The sequence below is a fragment of the Salvelinus alpinus genome, chromosome 24, assembly GCF_045679555.1.
Source record: "Salvelinus alpinus chromosome 24, SLU_Salpinus.1, whole genome shotgun sequence".
NCBI classification, from domain to species: domain Eukaryota; kingdom Metazoa; phylum Chordata; class Actinopteri; order Salmoniformes; family Salmonidae; genus Salvelinus; species Salvelinus alpinus.
Genome location: NC_092109.1, coordinates 18,994,060 through 19,012,360, shown reverse-complemented (window position 1 = coordinate 19,012,360; position 18,301 = coordinate 18,994,060). Strand labels below are relative to the sequence as shown.

General features: G+C 46.3%; 1 protein-coding gene across 5 annotated transcripts in view; it reads right to left on the bottom strand.

Moving 5' to 3' along the window:
- The window catches only part of LOC139552278 (mediator of RNA polymerase II transcription subunit 13-like), a 110,910-nt gene that overhangs the window by 11,537 nt on the left and 81,072 nt on the right, over positions 1-18,301 (bottom strand). The window contains exons 5-20 of one of the 5 annotated variants that reach the window (XM_071363839.1): positions 9,852-9,997; positions 9,402-9,635; positions 8,227-8,391; positions 7,362-7,518; positions 7,114-7,218; positions 6,113-6,775; positions 5,814-6,015; positions 5,644-5,719; positions 5,390-5,520; positions 5,132-5,222; positions 4,185-4,405; positions 3,034-3,248; positions 1,912-2,840; positions 1,261-1,440; positions 593-828; positions 184-409 (exon numbers count right to left, since the gene is read on the bottom strand). In XM_071363839.1, the coding sequence (XP_071219940.1) occupies positions 184-409; positions 593-828; positions 1,261-1,440; positions 1,912-2,840; positions 3,034-3,248; positions 4,185-4,405; positions 5,132-5,222; positions 5,390-5,520; positions 5,644-5,719; positions 5,814-6,015; positions 6,113-6,775; positions 7,114-7,218; positions 7,362-7,518; positions 8,227-8,391; positions 9,402-9,635; positions 9,852-9,997 (3,977 nt within the window). The remainder of the gene's footprint in view (positions 1-183; positions 410-592; positions 829-1,260; positions 1,441-1,911; positions 2,841-3,033; positions 3,249-4,184; positions 4,406-5,131; positions 5,223-5,389; positions 5,521-5,643; positions 5,720-5,813; positions 6,016-6,112; positions 6,776-7,113; positions 7,219-7,361; positions 7,519-8,226; positions 8,392-9,401; positions 9,636-9,851; positions 9,998-18,301) is intronic. The other 4 variants (XM_071363843.1, XM_071363840.1, XM_071363841.1 and 1 more) reach the window with 4 other exon arrangements.

Sequence of the window (18,301 nt, the reverse complement as noted above, 5' to 3'; positions counted from 1 at the left end):
ACATCTGTCAGCAAAGGCTGTGGCTGAAATAGCCAAATCCACTCATTTGGAGGGGTGTCCACATACATTTGTAAATATAGTGTCTCGATAGAGAGTTAGGTCTATATCACATAAACATCACAAGGGGAGGGACAGTAGCATAAACAATATAATACATGGCAATCATAAAGCTCAGTTTCTTACCTAGCTGCCTTCTGCAGGCTCGGGCATAGAGTTTAAGTTTTCTGAGGTTGTCGATGTGTTGCTGTCCAGCCCATGGCCCTGTGAACCACTGGTCTACCTTCTCCTCCTCCTGCCTCTCCTTCTCTTTCTCCTTCTCTGTTTCTGTCTCTGTGTCCACTGCCCCCACACGCACCAGGCCATCTCTGGACACCTTGGCCAGGGGTCTGTGTTTCCCCAACCGGCATGTCTGAAAATGGACATAGGCAGGGGTCAAGGGCTATAGATCCTATACGCAGTATCTCACCTTGTTTGCATACATCTTCACACATTTAAACATCTATTGGTAATTACTGTATATTCTGAAAGAAACAAGTAAGAATTTCCTGGACGAGAGGGTTGTGATACAGTAGATGTAGATGACAGGACCTACCTCGTAGACAGCGCTGAGCTCCTGGAAGAAGACTTGTGCCCCAGCCAGCAGGGTGTCAGAGTTGGGGCAGAGCACCAGGAAGGCCACGTCTCTCTGTCCCCCGTACGGTTCCAACAGCAGCTTCTCCCAGAAGGGCAGCGCCAGGGGCGACAGCGCCAGGAAGTTACGGTCGTAGTAGTCGTAGTAGCCCAACAACAGGGTGGGAATAGGCAGAGGCTCTGGCGACTCCTCGGACCCTGGTCAGAAGCAAGATGATGCATGTGAGACATTGTACTGTATTATGGGATGCTTGACTGGATTAGCTAAAGGTGAGGTCTAATTTTCTAAAATTCTTATTTGATTACATTTCTCGTGTCATCCTTTGTACTGGCAATATCAATATAATACAGGGCCTACTCCTACATTGACATAAGAGCATGATCCAGTAAGGGCTGCTAAGAAACATTGCAATCCAAATCAAATATCTTTGTACTGACAATATTGATAATATAATGTAGGGCCTACTCTGTCAGGTCGACTCCAAAACTACTAATCTTAAATTCACATCTCACATCACATGCTGAAATCCAGACGAAAATCAGGCCCAAAGTCATCCACAGTTAATGTGGCTGCTAAAATACACTACAAAGCAAATGACTAGAGACTGAACAGTGCTCCTGGTGGCTTACCGTAGGAGCCCCGTCCAGCCATCTTGTGGAACTGTTGCCATGTGAGCGGTCCTTGTACATGCTGGATGTTCTCCCATGTCCGGCCCATCCGTTTCTTCTGGATGGCGTCCTGGAGGTAGGGCTGCAGCGACAGCAGCATACGCACCACGTCCTGGGATGACAGCATACTGATGTCCAGCACTGGGGAGAGACAAGGAGACACACACACACACACACACACGAGAACACACACACACGAGAACACAAACAAATACATACATTACATAAATACACATCATACACATTGAACGTCACATCACACAACAGTCCGAAACTAACAAAGAGAAACATGGATTTAAACTTTGAGTGAATGGATTGATCTTGCTTGTTTTTCCATTATAAGAAAAAAAAGTCATTTGTCTCTATAACTCTCTGTAATCAGTTCACCACAGATAGACATCACCACTGGCACCCTCCTACTACTACACTCTTAGAAAAAAGGGTTCCAAAAGGGTTCAGCTGTCCCCATAGGAGAACCCTTTTTGGTTCCAGGTAGAACCCTATGGGGACAGCTGAATGAACCCTTTAAGGTTCTAGGTAGCAACGTTTTTTCTAAGAGTGTATCATCCCTTGACATCCTTTTATCATCCCAGCCAGATCACTCCTCCTTACTATTGGTGTGAGGCCAGGAATGTAGAGCGCTGCTTCTCACAACAGCCGGATCTACTTTCCCTCCGGCGGGGTTATCCACATACTGCTGCCCCTGTACCAGCGCGTTGTAACACTCCACACACGCATCACTGCCATCCACCCACTGCTTGTCAGCCATCCAGCTCTGGATTAGGGCCCCCTGGCGGCCGTTGCAGGAGCAGGAAGGAGGGAGATGCATGGAGGCCAGGGAGGAGATGGGCTGGGAACACTGCTGCTGGAGGAGCACCATAACAGAGGAAGGGGCAGGGGAGGAGTCCTGGGGGCGCTTGGCCCGGGGGTCTCCCATGGGTGGGTCTCTGCGGCACAGCGCCAGTCTCCTCTCAGCCGCCTGGCCCACCTCCGAGCCCCTCCCAAAGATGTCCAGCTCGTCCTCCAGGAAGAGGCCCGTGCCGTGGGCCAGCCGGCGGTTGACGATGGCGCTGAAGCCGCACATGCAGCGGTACTGGTCCTCAAGCGTGGAGTCGGGGATGTACACGCCCACGTCGGCACCCTTCACGTTCATGTTGCAGGCGCAGATGCAGCAGCTGTCAAAGTTGCGGTCTTTGAAGACATTGAGGACCGAGTCAGAGAGAAGCAGGGCGGCGTACAGGCTGTGGGCCTCGGGTATTGGGGGGCTGGACGTATGGGGCTCAGCTACGGAGCTCATAGGCAGGCTGGTGGAAGGCGTGGAGGTGGGGGAGCTCAGCTCTGTCCCGGTGCCCTCCTGCTTCACCGAGCCCTGCCCGCTGGCCGTGCCAATGCCTCTGGGGGTGCGGGGGGTACGAGGGGTGGGGACAGAAAAGCGGGGGGTGGCAGGGGAGGGTGAGGGGAGGATGCCACCGGTGGTGCCCACAGACAGGGCGCTGGCACTCAACTGGGCATACTCCTGGTCCCCAACACTGGGGATGTTGCTGGAGGACAAACACACAAAGAGGAATTGGTGATCAGACAGACCAAAATACTTATCCCCAAACCTTCAAATTATACTGTCCATAAAAACTCCTCCTTAACAGTTTATTGATAGCTGTAAATTCAGCATGGTAACGCTTAATAAATATTTTATGAACATCCATCCACCTTTAATAGAACTGGTACAGTACTTACACATATCCATCTCTGATGAATGGGGTGTGATGAGAGGGTGGCAGGGAGGAGTAGTGCTCCATCTTGGGCAGCAGGGCCCAGGAAGGCCGGTAGTAACACTGGTCAGGCAACTTGAGGGGGGGCAGGCACTGGCTGGGGAGGGTCCGCAGCGGAGCAAACATGGAGCAGCCCATCTGTGGCTGGACGCAGGGGACACGGTACACAAATGAGAAGTCCTGAAGAGGGGGATGGGGAAGGAGAGCTCATTGCAAATGGGTCCCCACAGTAACAGGTCACAATGAGAGACAAGTAGCACTAAATTAACACTGTCATGAGTTGAAACAGGCTGTGTGAGATTTGAGGTGTATTGAGAGGTTCAGGTATTTGGTTCCACATACCAGTAAGTCCCCTAGCAGGCCAGGTCAGCAGGTACAGTATAAACATGCTACAGCAACATCAGACAAGATCAAACCAGGCAGTAAGGTTTACATTAACACTGGTAGGCTGCATAGTGCCCTGTAGCTACTTTATTTTAAAGGCCCAATGCAGATGTTTTTATATCAATTTAAAATAATTTATAGGTAACCTGTAAGTACCTTACTGTAATAGATTTCAAATAACAAATAAAAAGCAAATAACTTTTTCTCAAGCAAGAATTTTGATAAGACTGTCTGGGAGTGGTCTAAGGGGTGAGGCAAAACTGAAAACGAGATGTTATTTGGGGAGAGGTTTGGAACTCTATTTGTTATTGGTTTATTAACCAATTTACCGCATGGTGATGTCACCATGGAAAGCCGAAACTCCCGCCCATGCAAACCTGCTGATTAGAAGGTCCTGTGTAGATTATATTTTCAACCAGCAACTATAAGGAAATAACACTTTAAGCGTTAGTTTCATCACCTGTTGTACAATATGATACAAAAACAGGAAAACTGAATTTGGACTGCACTGGGCCTTTAAGCCTTTTCACCATTCTATCATTAACCATACCACTAACCATATCTACCAATTTGACAACATAAATAGATTACATGGTGTCACTTTTCATGGGACTCATCTCACTTTACAAAGTCAAACATATTGTTTTTTAACATGGTAAAGTAAAACATAATTGTCTGTAATCTACAGTAGTCTTAATCATGTCCATTCCCATTGCTTCTGTGATGCCTCACCTTGATGTCCTCAGGTTTTGGACTGGCCATGCCCTCTTCCACCTCCATCCGGTACTCCTGGAGCTGGGTGGAGGACAGGGGGCCCAGGGGGTAGTCGGAGCCCGCCGAGGGGGCTGGGGGCTCCTGGCTGGGGGTGTCACGGTATGTCATGATGGGGGAGAAGGCCGGGTGCTGCTCCAAGGAAGGGGGTGTGGGGAACATCCGCTGGAGGTCTGCTACTGCTGAATGGAGAGAGAGAGGGATGGGGGGAGGAGATGAGGGGTGGAGAGAGAGAGAGAGAGAGAGAGAGAGAGAGAGAGAGAGAGAGAGAGAGAGAGGGATGGGGGGAGGAGATGAGGGGTGGAGAGAGAGAGAGAGAGAGAGAGAGAGAGAGACGAGAGAGAGAGAGAGAGAGAGAGAGAGAGAGAGAGAGAGAGAGAGAGAGAGAGAGAGAGAGAGAGAGAGAGAGAGAGAGAGAGAAAGAGAGAGAGAGACAGAGATGGATGGGGGGAGGAGATGAGGGGTGGAGAGAGAGAGAGAGAGAGAGAGAGAGAGAGAGAGAGAGAGAGAGAGAGAGAGAGAGAGAGAGAGAGAGAGAGAGAGAGAGAGAGAGAGAGAGAGAGAGAGAGAGAGGGATGGGGGGAGGAGATGAGGGGTGGAGAGAGAGAGAGAGAGAGAGAGAGAGGGATGGGGGGAGAGATGAGGGGTGGAGAGAGAGAGAGAGAGAGAGAGAGAGAGAGAGAGAGAGAGAGAGAGAGAGAGAGAGAGAGAGAGAGAGAGAGAGAGAGAGAGAGAGAGATGGACAGCGAGAGACAGACAGCGAGTGATGAGAGACATAGAGAGTGATGATGTGAGAGAAGTAGAAAAAACAGATTATTTTTCCCAGGTCACGCTAAACTCAGCTAGGATAACATGCATAAGATAACAAACAAACTGCGGAACACGTGTACATGTAAAGCTGGACTCACTTGAAGGATAGGGCACAGCCACCCTCCCTTCCCTCCGATCTTCACTTCCTGATACCAGGACCCTGGCTGTGTGCTGGTTGGGGCAAGCAGTCTATACATTATTATAAAACACAGATATAAGTAGCCTTGGATAAAAGCGTTTGCTAAATAACATATATTATGTATTATTGTGATGTTGAGTGTATTACATTTTGTGTAAAGCGGGAATGAAAATGGAACAGATTTTAGACATGCAGTAATTCTTAGAATGTTTCTCACCCTAAGTTCCTCCTCATCCTCGTCGAAGATGTTCTCCAGGTCTGAGATGAGGACCACCAGATCAGTCTCCCTGGTTAGAGAAGGGTTTTGGGCTTTGGCCGCCGCATCATCGTCCTGCGGTGAGTCATCATCTAGAAACGCACAAACAAGACCATCAAAGACAACGCTCAGAACACACACTATGATCAATGTGTTGGGGAACATTTTTTATTTAGAATAGAATTTGCATATGGTGTCAACATTCAATTTGTCACCAGCTTTGGGAGCAGAGCTAAAGATGGACATGGCGTCTTTCCCATCAGGCAGTGCACCGTTGCTGATCTCCTCTCCCTGGAAGACAGACACACTGTATTTAATTTCTTCGCCCTTTCTAGCTTGGGTGTCAATCAACAAATGTAACTTTCACTGTAAACAAGAGCCTTACTTTGGGGCCTCTTTTGCTGGGGTCTCGGCCCTGGCCCTTCAGTCTCTTGGAGGTGGGGAAGCTGTACTCGATGTCTCCCTCCTTGAAGTCGTAGGGGTCATCCCCGGGGTCCCCAGGCTGATGCAGGAGACCCAAGGTCTGGATGTGTGCCCTAACACACTCCTCCGAGATCTTGAAGCGCTTCTGTGTCTGCATGAATAGTCTGGAGGGAAATAAGAAAGGAAACTTAGAGTGATCAAGTCTGTGCGTGTGTGTGTCTTTGAATGAGTAATTAATGCACTGATCTCGCTCTCTCTCACCTCTTCAGTGCAACTCCCTCAGTGGCCTGCGTCTCTGTCTTTACTTCCACTCTGTCACTGGGGAGCTCTGGAGGCCTGAACTCAGCCTTATCAGCCCTGGGAGTCCTGAAGCCCCTCCACCAGCCTGCCCCAGCCTCCCTCTCCCTGGGCCCCAGAGGGGCTGCATACAGAGCCGTCTCACTGGGTTCCATCACCCCCATTCCTGACGCCCCATCCGGACAGAGGGCCATGCCCACAGAGGTCTCCAGTACCTCAGGGTCCTGTCCCCCCCGTGGATGGGGGCTGAGCGTGGGGGGTAATGGGGAGACAGGGGAGTGGAGCAGGGACTCTGGAGCTTTCCTGCCGGCGGAGAGGGGCTTGGGGTACTTGCAGCTGGGCATGGGATCCAGGGGAGGGTCCAGGCTGACTAGGCCGAGCTGGGACCCTCCAGATGAGTCTTGTTCCAGGCAGGCCTCCTGGCCCACAGAGAGGCGGTGGTGGAAGGGGGTCATGGCGGCGGCTCTCTTCGGCTGTTTGTCGGCTTTCTCGGGTTTGTCCGTGGCCTTGTGCTTGAGCAGGGAGGGAGCGGGGAGGGCCGGGCCAGAGGAGGGGGTGGTGTTGGCACCAGACGGAGGGTTGGCAGAGGAGGTGTTGGTCTGTTGCTGCTGTTTCTGCTGCTTTAACCTTCAGGAAGAGAAACAGGATCAGATGGCAGACAGAACTGGAGTGGCAGGTGAGGATGCTGTTTTTAAAACTTTCCTTATATTGTACACATTCAACTCGTGATAACATATCTGAATCATAACATATAAAAAATACCAACATTCAGAAGACAAATACATATATTTTCACCATGTTCACATTATTTCTACACAATCTATTTCAATATGCTTCACATAAGTAGCACCAGACTTTTGGTTAAAAGCAGTGAAATGCCTAAAAATGAAGCCCAGATGTCTAGCTGGCTGGTGCCATGCTGGGCGGCTGGGTCACTACCCCCAGATGCCAACCCCCGTGCCAACCTGGAGCAGCTGCATGGTGTCCTCTCCTCTGGGTCGGTGAAGTCCCAGGTGGGCACCCCATTTGGCGCCTCCTTCTTTGGCGTCACGCTACTGGGCCCACTGCATCTATGGGCACACAGAGAGGTGTGAGGGCGCCAGTCGTGTCACCGCACATCAACAATAACAATCCCACAGCAGATGCCAGGAGATAAATAGTGCTGAGTCTGGATCTGGGCCCCGGTTAGCCAGCAGCCAATCTGGACACTCACTTGTGTTGCAGTTGGTTAAGATAACACTCCTTCCACGCCTCATGCACCACCTGATTGGTCAGTTTCTTCCCAGAATGTTTTGGGCTGTTGGTGACCCCCATGGCACTGTCCTGGGCAGGGAGGACGCTGGACACCGTTGTCACAAAGCCACTGTCCGCTGAAATAAACAACAGATGACATTATTCAGTGGAGTTCTCTCCCTTGGGCAAGGCTGTGGGTGGATGTTTTAATAGTGCATAGCAAGAGACACTTTACTAGGACTCTTCAGCCATTGAAAATGTGTAATAAGACACTCAAGATTTCCTCTGCAGCTATAGCAGTGTTTGTTTGTTTGTATCAGCTGTTTTATCTCCTAATTTGTAAGACTTTCATTAAGCAGACTTAATTGAATGTGGATTAGGATGCTGATGATTCAGTTTCAGTGAGTTACAAACCAATCTCATTTGTCTGAGGTCTTACATCTTCAGCAAAATATCTGTATGTTCAGCTCAATTCTCAAAGACTTTGTCCTAGATGAGGATATAGTAACTTCTCTGTGCGTTATTTCATATGAAGCGTATGGATTGAATAATGAGGACAATTATATGGATTGTATTGCAGTATTGAGTTGTTTTGTTGAGTAAATAGGACTGATTCAGAGATTATGTTATTCGTTTTGGGAATGCAATTATTTAGGGTGAATTTCTGGAGTTTTTGGTGGTGACATGGTGTGTGTGTGTGTGTGTGTGTGTGTGTGTGTGTGTGTGTGTGTGTGTGTGTGTGTGTGTGTGTGTGTGTGTGTGTGTGTGTGTGTGTGTGTGTGTGTGTGTGTGTGTGTGTGTGTGTGTGTGTGTGTGTGTGTGTGTGTTTGTGTGTGTTTCAGCACCTGAGCAGGGCTGTTCAGGTGAGGTGGGGGGTGTGAGGGGGATGCTGCAGTGAGATGGGTCTCTGCTGCCCCCCTGGGCTCCCGGTGCAGGTGGGGGCTCCTCCACAGGCAGGTCGCCTTGGGCAACCAGCACAAAGGCTGCTGGGTAGATCATCCTCACACCACCTACAAGAAGACGAAAGAGTTGAGTTTAAATCCCTCCAAACACTCACACCTATACACTCTTATACACGTCACATACTTTTCTTGTAGCCTATACACCCAGGGCTGCAGTGCATTAGCTTATCCTTGCATGGCCTACAGTTGCTGGCTGGTACTGGGGCTTAGGGAGGTCTAATTTCAAGCAGTCCTAATCAATGATGAGGGGTCAGGCAGCCAGTCAATGGGTTGATTAGAACGTGCTGTGTGTCTGTCAGTCCCTGGAGTTTCCTTGAAGTCCCCTCTCCTCTACTCCCCTGTCTTCTCTTCTCCTTTCATTTTCTCTCCTCTCCCCTTTCCTCCTCTCCTATCCTCTAGACTTTCCTCTCCTCCTCTCCTCTAGTCTTTCCTCCCCTCCTCTCCCCTAGTCTTTCCTCCTCTCCTATCCCCTAGTCTTTCCTCCCCTCCTATCCCCTAGTCTTTACTCCCCTCCTCTCCCCTAGTCTTTACTCCCCTCCTATCCCCTAGTCTTTCCTCCCCTCCTATCCCCTAGTCTTTCCTCCCCTCCTATCCCCTAGTCTTTCCTCCCCTCCTCTCCACTAGTCTTTCCTCCCCTCCTATCCCCTAGTCTTTCCTCCCCTCCTATCCCCTAGTCTTTCCTCCCCTCCTATGCCCTAGTCTTTACTCCCCTCCTCTCCCCTAGTCTTTACTCCTTACCTCAATGCACCCTGAGAGACAACACTAGTCCCTTAAGAACTCTGGATCCACCACGTATTAACCACCTCCAGTACTATTTATCCTCATACAGACAATGGCCAATCGAAGCTGAGACTAAAATCGCTGTTGTTTCCTGTTGTTCCCTCTTTTGGTCTGATAACAATAATACATTTCAGTAACACAATAAAAACACTCTTGACCAATAGCCTATTCTCACCTATAGCATATTGTTCATATACAGTGTATATATAAACAGCAAAGTGTGTCCATTTAGTTACATGCAAAGGTGGCAAGAGTTTTTTGATTGTCACCGTACTTACCTACGATGACCTCAACGGCCACATGGCTGTGTGGGTCATATGGTCGGTCAGTGCCCTCCTTCTCGGCGCCCATGCCCCCCGTGCCTGCGCCCCCTGTGCCCCCTTCTCTGTGGCGCTGAAGCACCATGGGGTAGAAGTAGCTCCACTCCTCCATCAGTTTTCTTACAGCTGGGTCACTCATCTTATAGGCTTGGCCCGTCAGGGAGCCCGCCAGACCGTACGGACTCAGGATCACTGCACAGGTGGAAGGATAGACAGACAGACAGACAGAGAGTCAGATAGATGGACTACAGAGGTGCAGTATATCAGAAAGGACCATTGTCATGTTCAGATTCAGAGATTTGACTACACATAGTTATGACAGTGATGCTCAGGCTAAAACAGAGGCAGATAAAGACATCCAGTGGTCGGTGGGCTCTTATGTCTCCCTGTCCTCCCTGAGTATCTCACCTTGTACGGGGGCTGAGGAGATCTGGGCCAGGCGGGTGTGGTCGTCAGTGATGTGGTAGGCAGGCTGGTGCTGGGCGACTTCTACACTGGTGCACACGTTACTCTCCCCATGCAGGAAGAAGGTGAAGGAGCACGACAGGTGCTCACTGTAGGAACAGAGAACACACAAAGACAACATCAGTCATAGTCCTACAGCATAGAACCCTGTTCGGAGCTGTCAAGTACAATCAAGTAACATGGCAAAGTTGTTGGCCAGAGATCTTGGCCAGAGATTTCTGGAAATACTTTCCAATATGTTGCTGTTATAGCATGTAGTTACTTGATAACTAGGGTAACTGAAATACATGGAAACTACAAATTAGTCAAATGTGACTTACAGATTTCTACATACAGTAGGTAAGAACAAAAATTTATAATTTGTCTTTTAAAAATCTTGGCTTATTGTTCATCTTCCAACCTATAGGTCCTTATTGTGGGGATAAATCCTAATTTCCCTATGATTGATTGTAGTAATGCTTATGTATGGCCTCTACTCTTTACAACACTTCCTGGATGCAGTTTATCACGGTGGTCTTTCCTTTATCACACATGTGTAATAGCTAACCCATTACTGCGATCTACTGTATATCTGAGGATGGGCTGGACATCATTAACCACGAGATTGCTCCATTAATATACTTTTTTTTAATCTATAACCCCCATCGCCTGGCTAGCCATATTTATACATCAGCAGTAAATAAACCCAGCTTGTAACCTCCATGTGATTACCCTGCTGCCTAGTGCCTATGCAATATCTCTGTACCCCAAGGAAACTGGCCTATGTTAAGAGTCGTAATGGATCATCAATTCAATACACTGTCCAATACCAAAGCCTCACATTTGGAATATAATGTTTTGGAATAGAATTAAGGACAATATCTCAGGGAGCCAGAAGGTCCTGTATCTTGTTACAGTAATGTTATTCACTGTTGATGTGACCTGAAGATGGCGCTGAGCGATTGGGGAGAGAGGCCAGTTTCTCTCCTACATAAACATTCCTCACATTCACCAAGAAAAACATAGCGTCATAACAGCAGGCGGTTCCAGCACTGCTATCCAGACTCACACACACTGAGGCACACACAGACCACACATACACACTTCCTGATTTTCCCGTTGCTGCATCAGGCCAATAAACTCCCACTGGCCTCTGTTCTATAGTACTACACCTCCCATCTCAATCCTTTCAGTCTCTACAGCAGATGAGTCCCCCTCCACCCCCTCACTGAATGCCATATGAAGAGCTATTTATAGCTGTGAGGGGCGCCTTTGGGGGACAGTCTGTAGTCAAGAGTCAGCCCGCCAACAACACACACACACAGCACACACACACCCACAGACACAAACTCACACACAGTCGGTTTGGGCCTAGCCTTGGCCCTACTGTATGAAAAGCATGCTTTGTTGTCTGATGCTGCCTCCCTATGGTGACCGTGCATCACTGACCAGTGTGAACTCATCCATAAGAGTGGGCAACAGCTCACAGGCGTTTGGGATGTAGTCATGTATAGAAGAATGCAGTATGGGCACAATACTTCCCCTACTGTAGGATACTTTCCCTACTGTAGGGAACAGTATAATGCAGTATGGTTACAATACTTCCCCTACTGTAGGGAACAGTGTAATGCAGTATGGTTACAATACTTCCCCTACTGTAGGGAACAGTGTAATGCAGTATGGGCACAATACTTCCCCTACTGTAGGATACTTTCCCTACTGTAGGGAACAGTGTAATGCAGTATGGTTACAATACTTCCCCTACTGTAGGGAACAGTGTAATGCAGTATGGGCACAATACTTTCCCTACTGTAGGGAACAGTGTAATGCAGTATGGTTACAATACTTTCCCTACTGTAGGGAACAGTGTAATGCAGTATGGGCACAATACTTTCCCTACTGTAGGGAACAGTGTAATGCAGTATGGTTACATTACTTTCCCTACTGTAGGGAACAGTGTAATGCAGTATGGTTACAATACTTCCCCTACTGTAGGATACTTCCCCTACTGTAGGATACTTCCCCTACTGTAGGGAACAGTATAATGCAGTATGGGCACAATACTTCCCCTACTGTAGGATACTTCCCCTACTGTAGGATACTTCCCCTACTGTAGGGAACAGTATAATGCAGTATGGGCACAATACTTCCCCTACTGTAGGATACTTCCCCTACTGTAGGGAACAGTGTAATGCAGTATGGTTACAATACGTTCCCTACTGTAGGGAACAGTGTAATGCAGTATGGTTACATTACTTTCCCTACTGTAGGGAACAGTATAATGCAGTATGGGCACAATACTTCCCCTACTGTAGGATACTTCCCCTACTGTAGGGAACAGTGTAATGCAGTATGGTTACAATACGTTCCCTACTGTAGGGAACAGTGTAATGCAGTATGGTTACAATACTTCCCCTACTGTAGGGAACAGTGTAATGCAGTATGGTTACAATACGTTCCCTACTGTAGGGAACAGTATAATGCAGTATGGTTACAATACTTTCCCTACTGTAGGGAACAGTATAACTCAGTATTTTTTACAATACTTTCCCTACTATAGGGAATGTAGGAATGAATGACAGTAAGAATGTTTGGTGGATTTGCTAAACTTCTTCTAAATTGTCACCTCTACTTTTCATATTTCTATTTTCTTAGCGGCCAAGTGAAAAATACTTATGACAAAATATACTTTTTTTATCGTTCCCCTTAGTTTTACATACTGAAAATAAACACTTTATCAACCAATCATAAATACAATCTACATCTTAGTCATTTAGCACACACTGAGTGCATACATGCTTTGGCTTTTTCGTACTGGTTCTCATGGGAATCAAACCCTGGCATTGCAAGTACCATGCTTTACCAACTGAGACACACGGGACTCTAAACTATAGACTATAAACTATAACTTTGACAATTGTCCTCTCATACACTTTCTATCACCTCTGGAGTGTCTCTAATTCCACTGCCTCCACACACCATTAATAAGTCTGTGTAAGCAGCTCCCACAACTTTCTCTTCACGTTGGTCATTTTATTTACTCAACAGTCAACCCCCCGGTTTATACTCAAAAGGACATTAGTCCTTTCCATGACTCCCCCATGACCCTTTCTCCTGACCACAGCCAGAGCAGGAGATCGAGGGAAATCTCCATGAAAAATGTTCAGACCAAAATATCACCGCCCAGCTAACTAGCTGGCTTCTCCCCTTCCTCCTCGTCTATACTGAGGAAGTGAAACATCTAGCAGTCAGAACACTGGCTGAGTCTTTTCATATTTCAACAGCGTGGCAGTGGGACGTGAGCTGAAAGTCTACAACCCAGACAGACTGGCTAACTGCGCTTGGTAAATCTACTGCTGCACATACAGCTGTTATACTGTACCAAATAGTTCCACAACATGGGGCTTGATAACAATAATGACAATACATGTAATCACAACAATCATAAGATAATGCTTTGCTCCATTTCAAGCAACAACCCAGACCGACAAGATCAAAATGGCACTTGACTGACCACGAGAGCAACTACACAACTAGAGGATCTTATAACCGTGAGATTGATGCAGCCTGTCCTTTCCAAAGGACATTTTCCTGCAGAGTAAGCGTGTGTGTGGACACTGGGTTCCCTGCCTGCTTCCTAGGGGGTGCTTACGCAGTACCGTGTGCCATATGATGCTTTAGTGGCAGGCAGGCAGGAAGGCAGGCTAGGCGGAGATGTGCTTTGTGCTGTATAAGCCGGGTATTAATAAATGATGGTGAAGCCTAGCCCCGGGGCTGACAGCACTGGAGGTAGAGAGAGGGAGGTAGAGAGAGCGGAGAGGGAGTGAAAGCAGCAAGGAGAGAAAGAGAGCGCTAGAGAGAGGAGAGAACAGGTGAGCGATTGAGAAAAAGAGGAGATAGTGAGAGAAGGAGAGAAAGAGGAGAGGGGGAGGTGAATAATTCAACGCCACACACTCAGATTCCGCTGCACTTAAAGCTGAGATCACAGCCAGGTTTAATGGCTTGGTAGTGAGCACAATTAATGCTTTTATGCTCAAAGCAATCAGACACTGCAGAGCAGGATAGGACCCATACGCAGCCACATCATCTGGGTTGTTCCACGAAATGAGTGCCTTTTGAGTCCCTTTGATATTTTAAGTAGAAATTGTGCACCCATATTGATTTTTAAAAGCCTCTTAAATTAAATGAAGTGCCTTTTAATATAGAACACATGTAGAATTACATTTTTTTCCAACTGCTTACACACAAAATCTTTTCATGTCACACGATTTTTGAAACCTCTCACTCAAAGTGCAAAACTACACACCAAATATCCAAAACCATAAGCTATTTCTCAGCCTTTGACTCAGTTGTCAATTGTGTAAAACACTTTTTTTCAAAACACTACACACAATTCTCTACCTAAAACACAAAAATCTAACAGGAAGTAACTTGCTTTCCTTTTCCAAACACAACCAATCAAAATGCTACACTTATTCACCAGGTCACACACACACTCCTCACATGTGCAAACACTAATAGCTTAACTGATCACTAACAAATCACTGCTTTACTGTAGTATAGGCCTATAAATAGGTCAAAGGTCAGATTACCTGTTTGGAACAATGGATGCCAACAATGGACAGAGAGCAAGAGGAGTAGGGGGGAGAGGAAGAGGAAGAAGAGGACGAGGGCAAAGAAGAGAAGGAAGGAGAGCCATCTCTGATGAGATTAGGGCAACACTTGTTGATCATGTGATCAACCACGGTTTGACCATGAGAGAGGCTGGACTGAGAGTCCAGCCCAACTTGAGTCGATTTACAGTGACGTCCATAATTCGAACCTTCAGAAATGAGAACAGGTATGCAACTATCTAATGACTATTTTAGCATTACAGTAATGTACTGTCAAATATGTATGACTGCATAGTATTGCATAAACATTTGTAACTCTAAGCCATCCATTTACTGCACTGCATTGAATGAATGAGGTTGGTTATCATGCTGTACTACATGTTTTAGTACATTGTTTACAGTTCCTATGCTGAACACATACTGTGTTTGAATTCTGTATAGAGTGGAAAGGCAAAGACATCATGGAGGACGAGGACGCTTGTTTACAGATGTACAAGAGACTGCAATTATAAATATGGTTTTGGCCAACAATGCAATTAGGATTCGAGAGATAAGAGAGCATATCTTGAATAATGACACCATATTTACAGTTTTTTTGGATTGCTTACACACTAAAATTAAAAGTAGTACACTATTAGCAAAACCTTACACTCAAGAAGCAAAACATCAGCCCATATTTGCACAACTATAAGCACATTGTCAACCTCACACTTGTTGCAGAACTCTACACACAGTGATTTGCAAAACACAAAACACACTTAACATACATTACACACAAAATTCTATCATGAAGTCACATCCTTGCAATACCAAAGCACTGACTGTCAAATTACCACACCGTCCAACCAATTGGTTCAACACAGTCATCAGGTGTGCAAACACTCGTTTGCTTAATTGTAGACACACCAATCAGGTGTATAAGCACTATAAAAAGCAGCAGGTGAGTTCATCGGTCTTCAAGCACAATGGAAAGAGTCAGAGAAAGAGTAAGACGAGGAGGAGGAGGACGAGGACGACGAGGAGGACGAGGAGAACGAGGAGGACGAGGAGAACGAGGAGGAGGAGGACGAGGAGGAGGAGGAGGAGGAGGAGGAGGAAGACAAGAAGGTGCTCAAAGAGGACCGAATCTGACAAATGAGATCCGCGCAACACTGGTTGACCACGTTGTCAACCACGGCCTGACGCTGAGGGAGGCTGGACTGCGAGTACAGCCAAATCTAAGCCGATATACAGTGGCAAGTGTGATGAGAACATTTCGACTGGAAAATAGATATTGTAAAAATATCATCATATCAAAAACATCTGCACGGTTTCAGTAACTGCTTACAGTACTGTATTCTATGCACTATCAGCACTTCTGTTACCTTTTCCTGTGAAATTACTGTACTATTGTATACTGTTTTTTTTTCTACATAGGATTGAGGGTCAGGGACGACAAGGGGGAAGGCCTCCTATGTTCACAGAACAGCAAGAGACGGAGATAGTAAACATGGTTTTGGCCAACAATGCTATAACACTCAAGCAGCTCCAAGCTAACATTGTCAATAACCACGCCATTTTCAACGATATCCATCAGGTCTCAACATCAACACTGGCACGCATCCTAAAAAAAAAAACATATTCAAATGAAGCAAATTTATCGAGTGCCTTTCGAGCGCAATTCCGAAAGGGTGAAACGACTGCGGCATGATTATGCAGAGGTATGTATTCACTTTAGCAGTGTGATCTTGCATACTGTCTCATAATCTTTTACTGTACTGTAATATGTATACTAGATCTACACTGAACTACACAATTTTGCCTGACACTGTTTTTCAGAGAGTTTTACGAATGGATGGAGAGGAGATCCAGCATGAGTTCATTTACGTAGATGAGGCTGGGTTCAACCTGACGAGAACACGAAGAAGGGGAAGAAACATCATTGGCCACAGGGCTATAGTCAATGTCCCAAGGCAACGTGGGGGTAATATAACACTCTGTGCAGCCATTACACAGAATGGGGTCCTCCACCGCCATGCCCATATGGGCCCTTACAACACAGCACTCATACTTACATTCTTGGACCAATTGCACAACATAACAGCAGCAAATCAAATCGATCATATGCAATACATTGTTGTCTGGGACAATGTGTCTTTCCACCACTCTGCTCTGGTTCAGAACTGGTTTCAGCAACATCCACATTTCACCGTCCTATATCTTCCACCATACTCTCCATTCCTCAACCCTATAGAAGAGTTTTTCTCGGCATGGCGGTGGAAGGTATATGATCTCCGTCTCCAGGCTGAGGTACCCCTCATCCAAGCCATGGAGGAGGCCTGTGACCAGATGGAGGTAGCAGCAATGCAAGGATGGATTCGTCATTCAAGACGTTTCTTTCCAAGGTGTCTTGCTAATGACAACATTGCCTGCGATGTTGATGAAATTCTCTGGCCAGATCCAGCTAGGCGAAGAGACAATGTCTAGTTATTTTGTTTATTTTTTTTTTGAACTTACAATATGTAAAGTGACGTTTGGTTACAGTATTATGAATCTCCATGTCAACATTTTGGGCGTGTTGAGAAATAAATGAGTTTCTTCAGTCTGCAACATTGGTCTTGTGTAGTGTTTGGTGAATTGACATTATATTTGTACTTTGTTGATAGTAGCCTACTCTAATCATAGGGAAGTAGAAGTGCTCAAAGTGTTTTAGGTTTATCACAGCAGAGTGTAACTCGTGCAAACAGAGTATAGTAATGTGAAACGTGTGTGTTTCATATGGTAACAAAGTGTGGTTTTTAAAAAGAAGTGTATAGTTTTTACAAGAGTGTTTAATTTTGCAAAGGATCTGTAGTGTTTTGCTAATTGGGTGTGTGGTTGTGGTAATTGTGTGTAGTGTTTTGTAAACACGGGCCCTGTTTTGAAAATCGTGCTTAAGCAATCAAAAAAAACTGTAACAACATCAATGCTGTAAGCCTGTCGCTGGAAAGTGTATGATCGCCAACCCTATGCCCGCATGCCGCTTCTCCAGGCAATGGAGGACGCATGTGGGGACATAGAGGTTGCCTCTGTCCAAGGTTGGATACACCATGCTAGGAGATACTTCCCTCGATGTTTGGCAAGAGAAAACGTATCTTGTGATGTGGACGAAGTATTGTGGCCAGACCCAGGCCGGAGAAGAGATGAAGCGTAGCTTAGCACTGGTGACTGCCCCCCCCCCCCCCCCTACCAATTCCTGGACTGCCCCCCCGGGACCCCACACACACAATTGTGTTCTTTACTGTATTCTAAAGAATATACTTTTGGTTTACATATGTTTATGGTTTTGTTGTATGCTACTGTATACAACAGTAATGTTTGGCCTAATAAATATTTTCTGTTTCTATATTGCATTGGTGTTTACAGTGTACTTGTTACCCCTCTCAGCAGATTACTTTCACTGTAGAACGTTGTATTGAAATGTAGATATAAGCCTATGAAAGACCAAAGAGCTTTAGATTTAGAACAACATTGTTTACATGGTATATCCCAAAATGTACTATTATGAAAGCAGTATTTTCCATTTGATGCAAATGCTTCATTCTGACATGTGTTTATGGCATTTTGAATGCAGTGTTACATTTTGAAGGAGATGTGAGGCATTTTGCATTTTGTGTGTGCAGTTTTGGGAATTGTGTGTAGAGTTTTGAAAAAAGGAGACAGTTTTGAAAACGTGTGTAAGCAGTTGGAAAAAACTGTAAATCAATCTGATTTTCTATATGAATAAAACTAAACTGCCAAAATACTGCACCATCTGTGACTTCTAGGAAGATTTTAACCCAC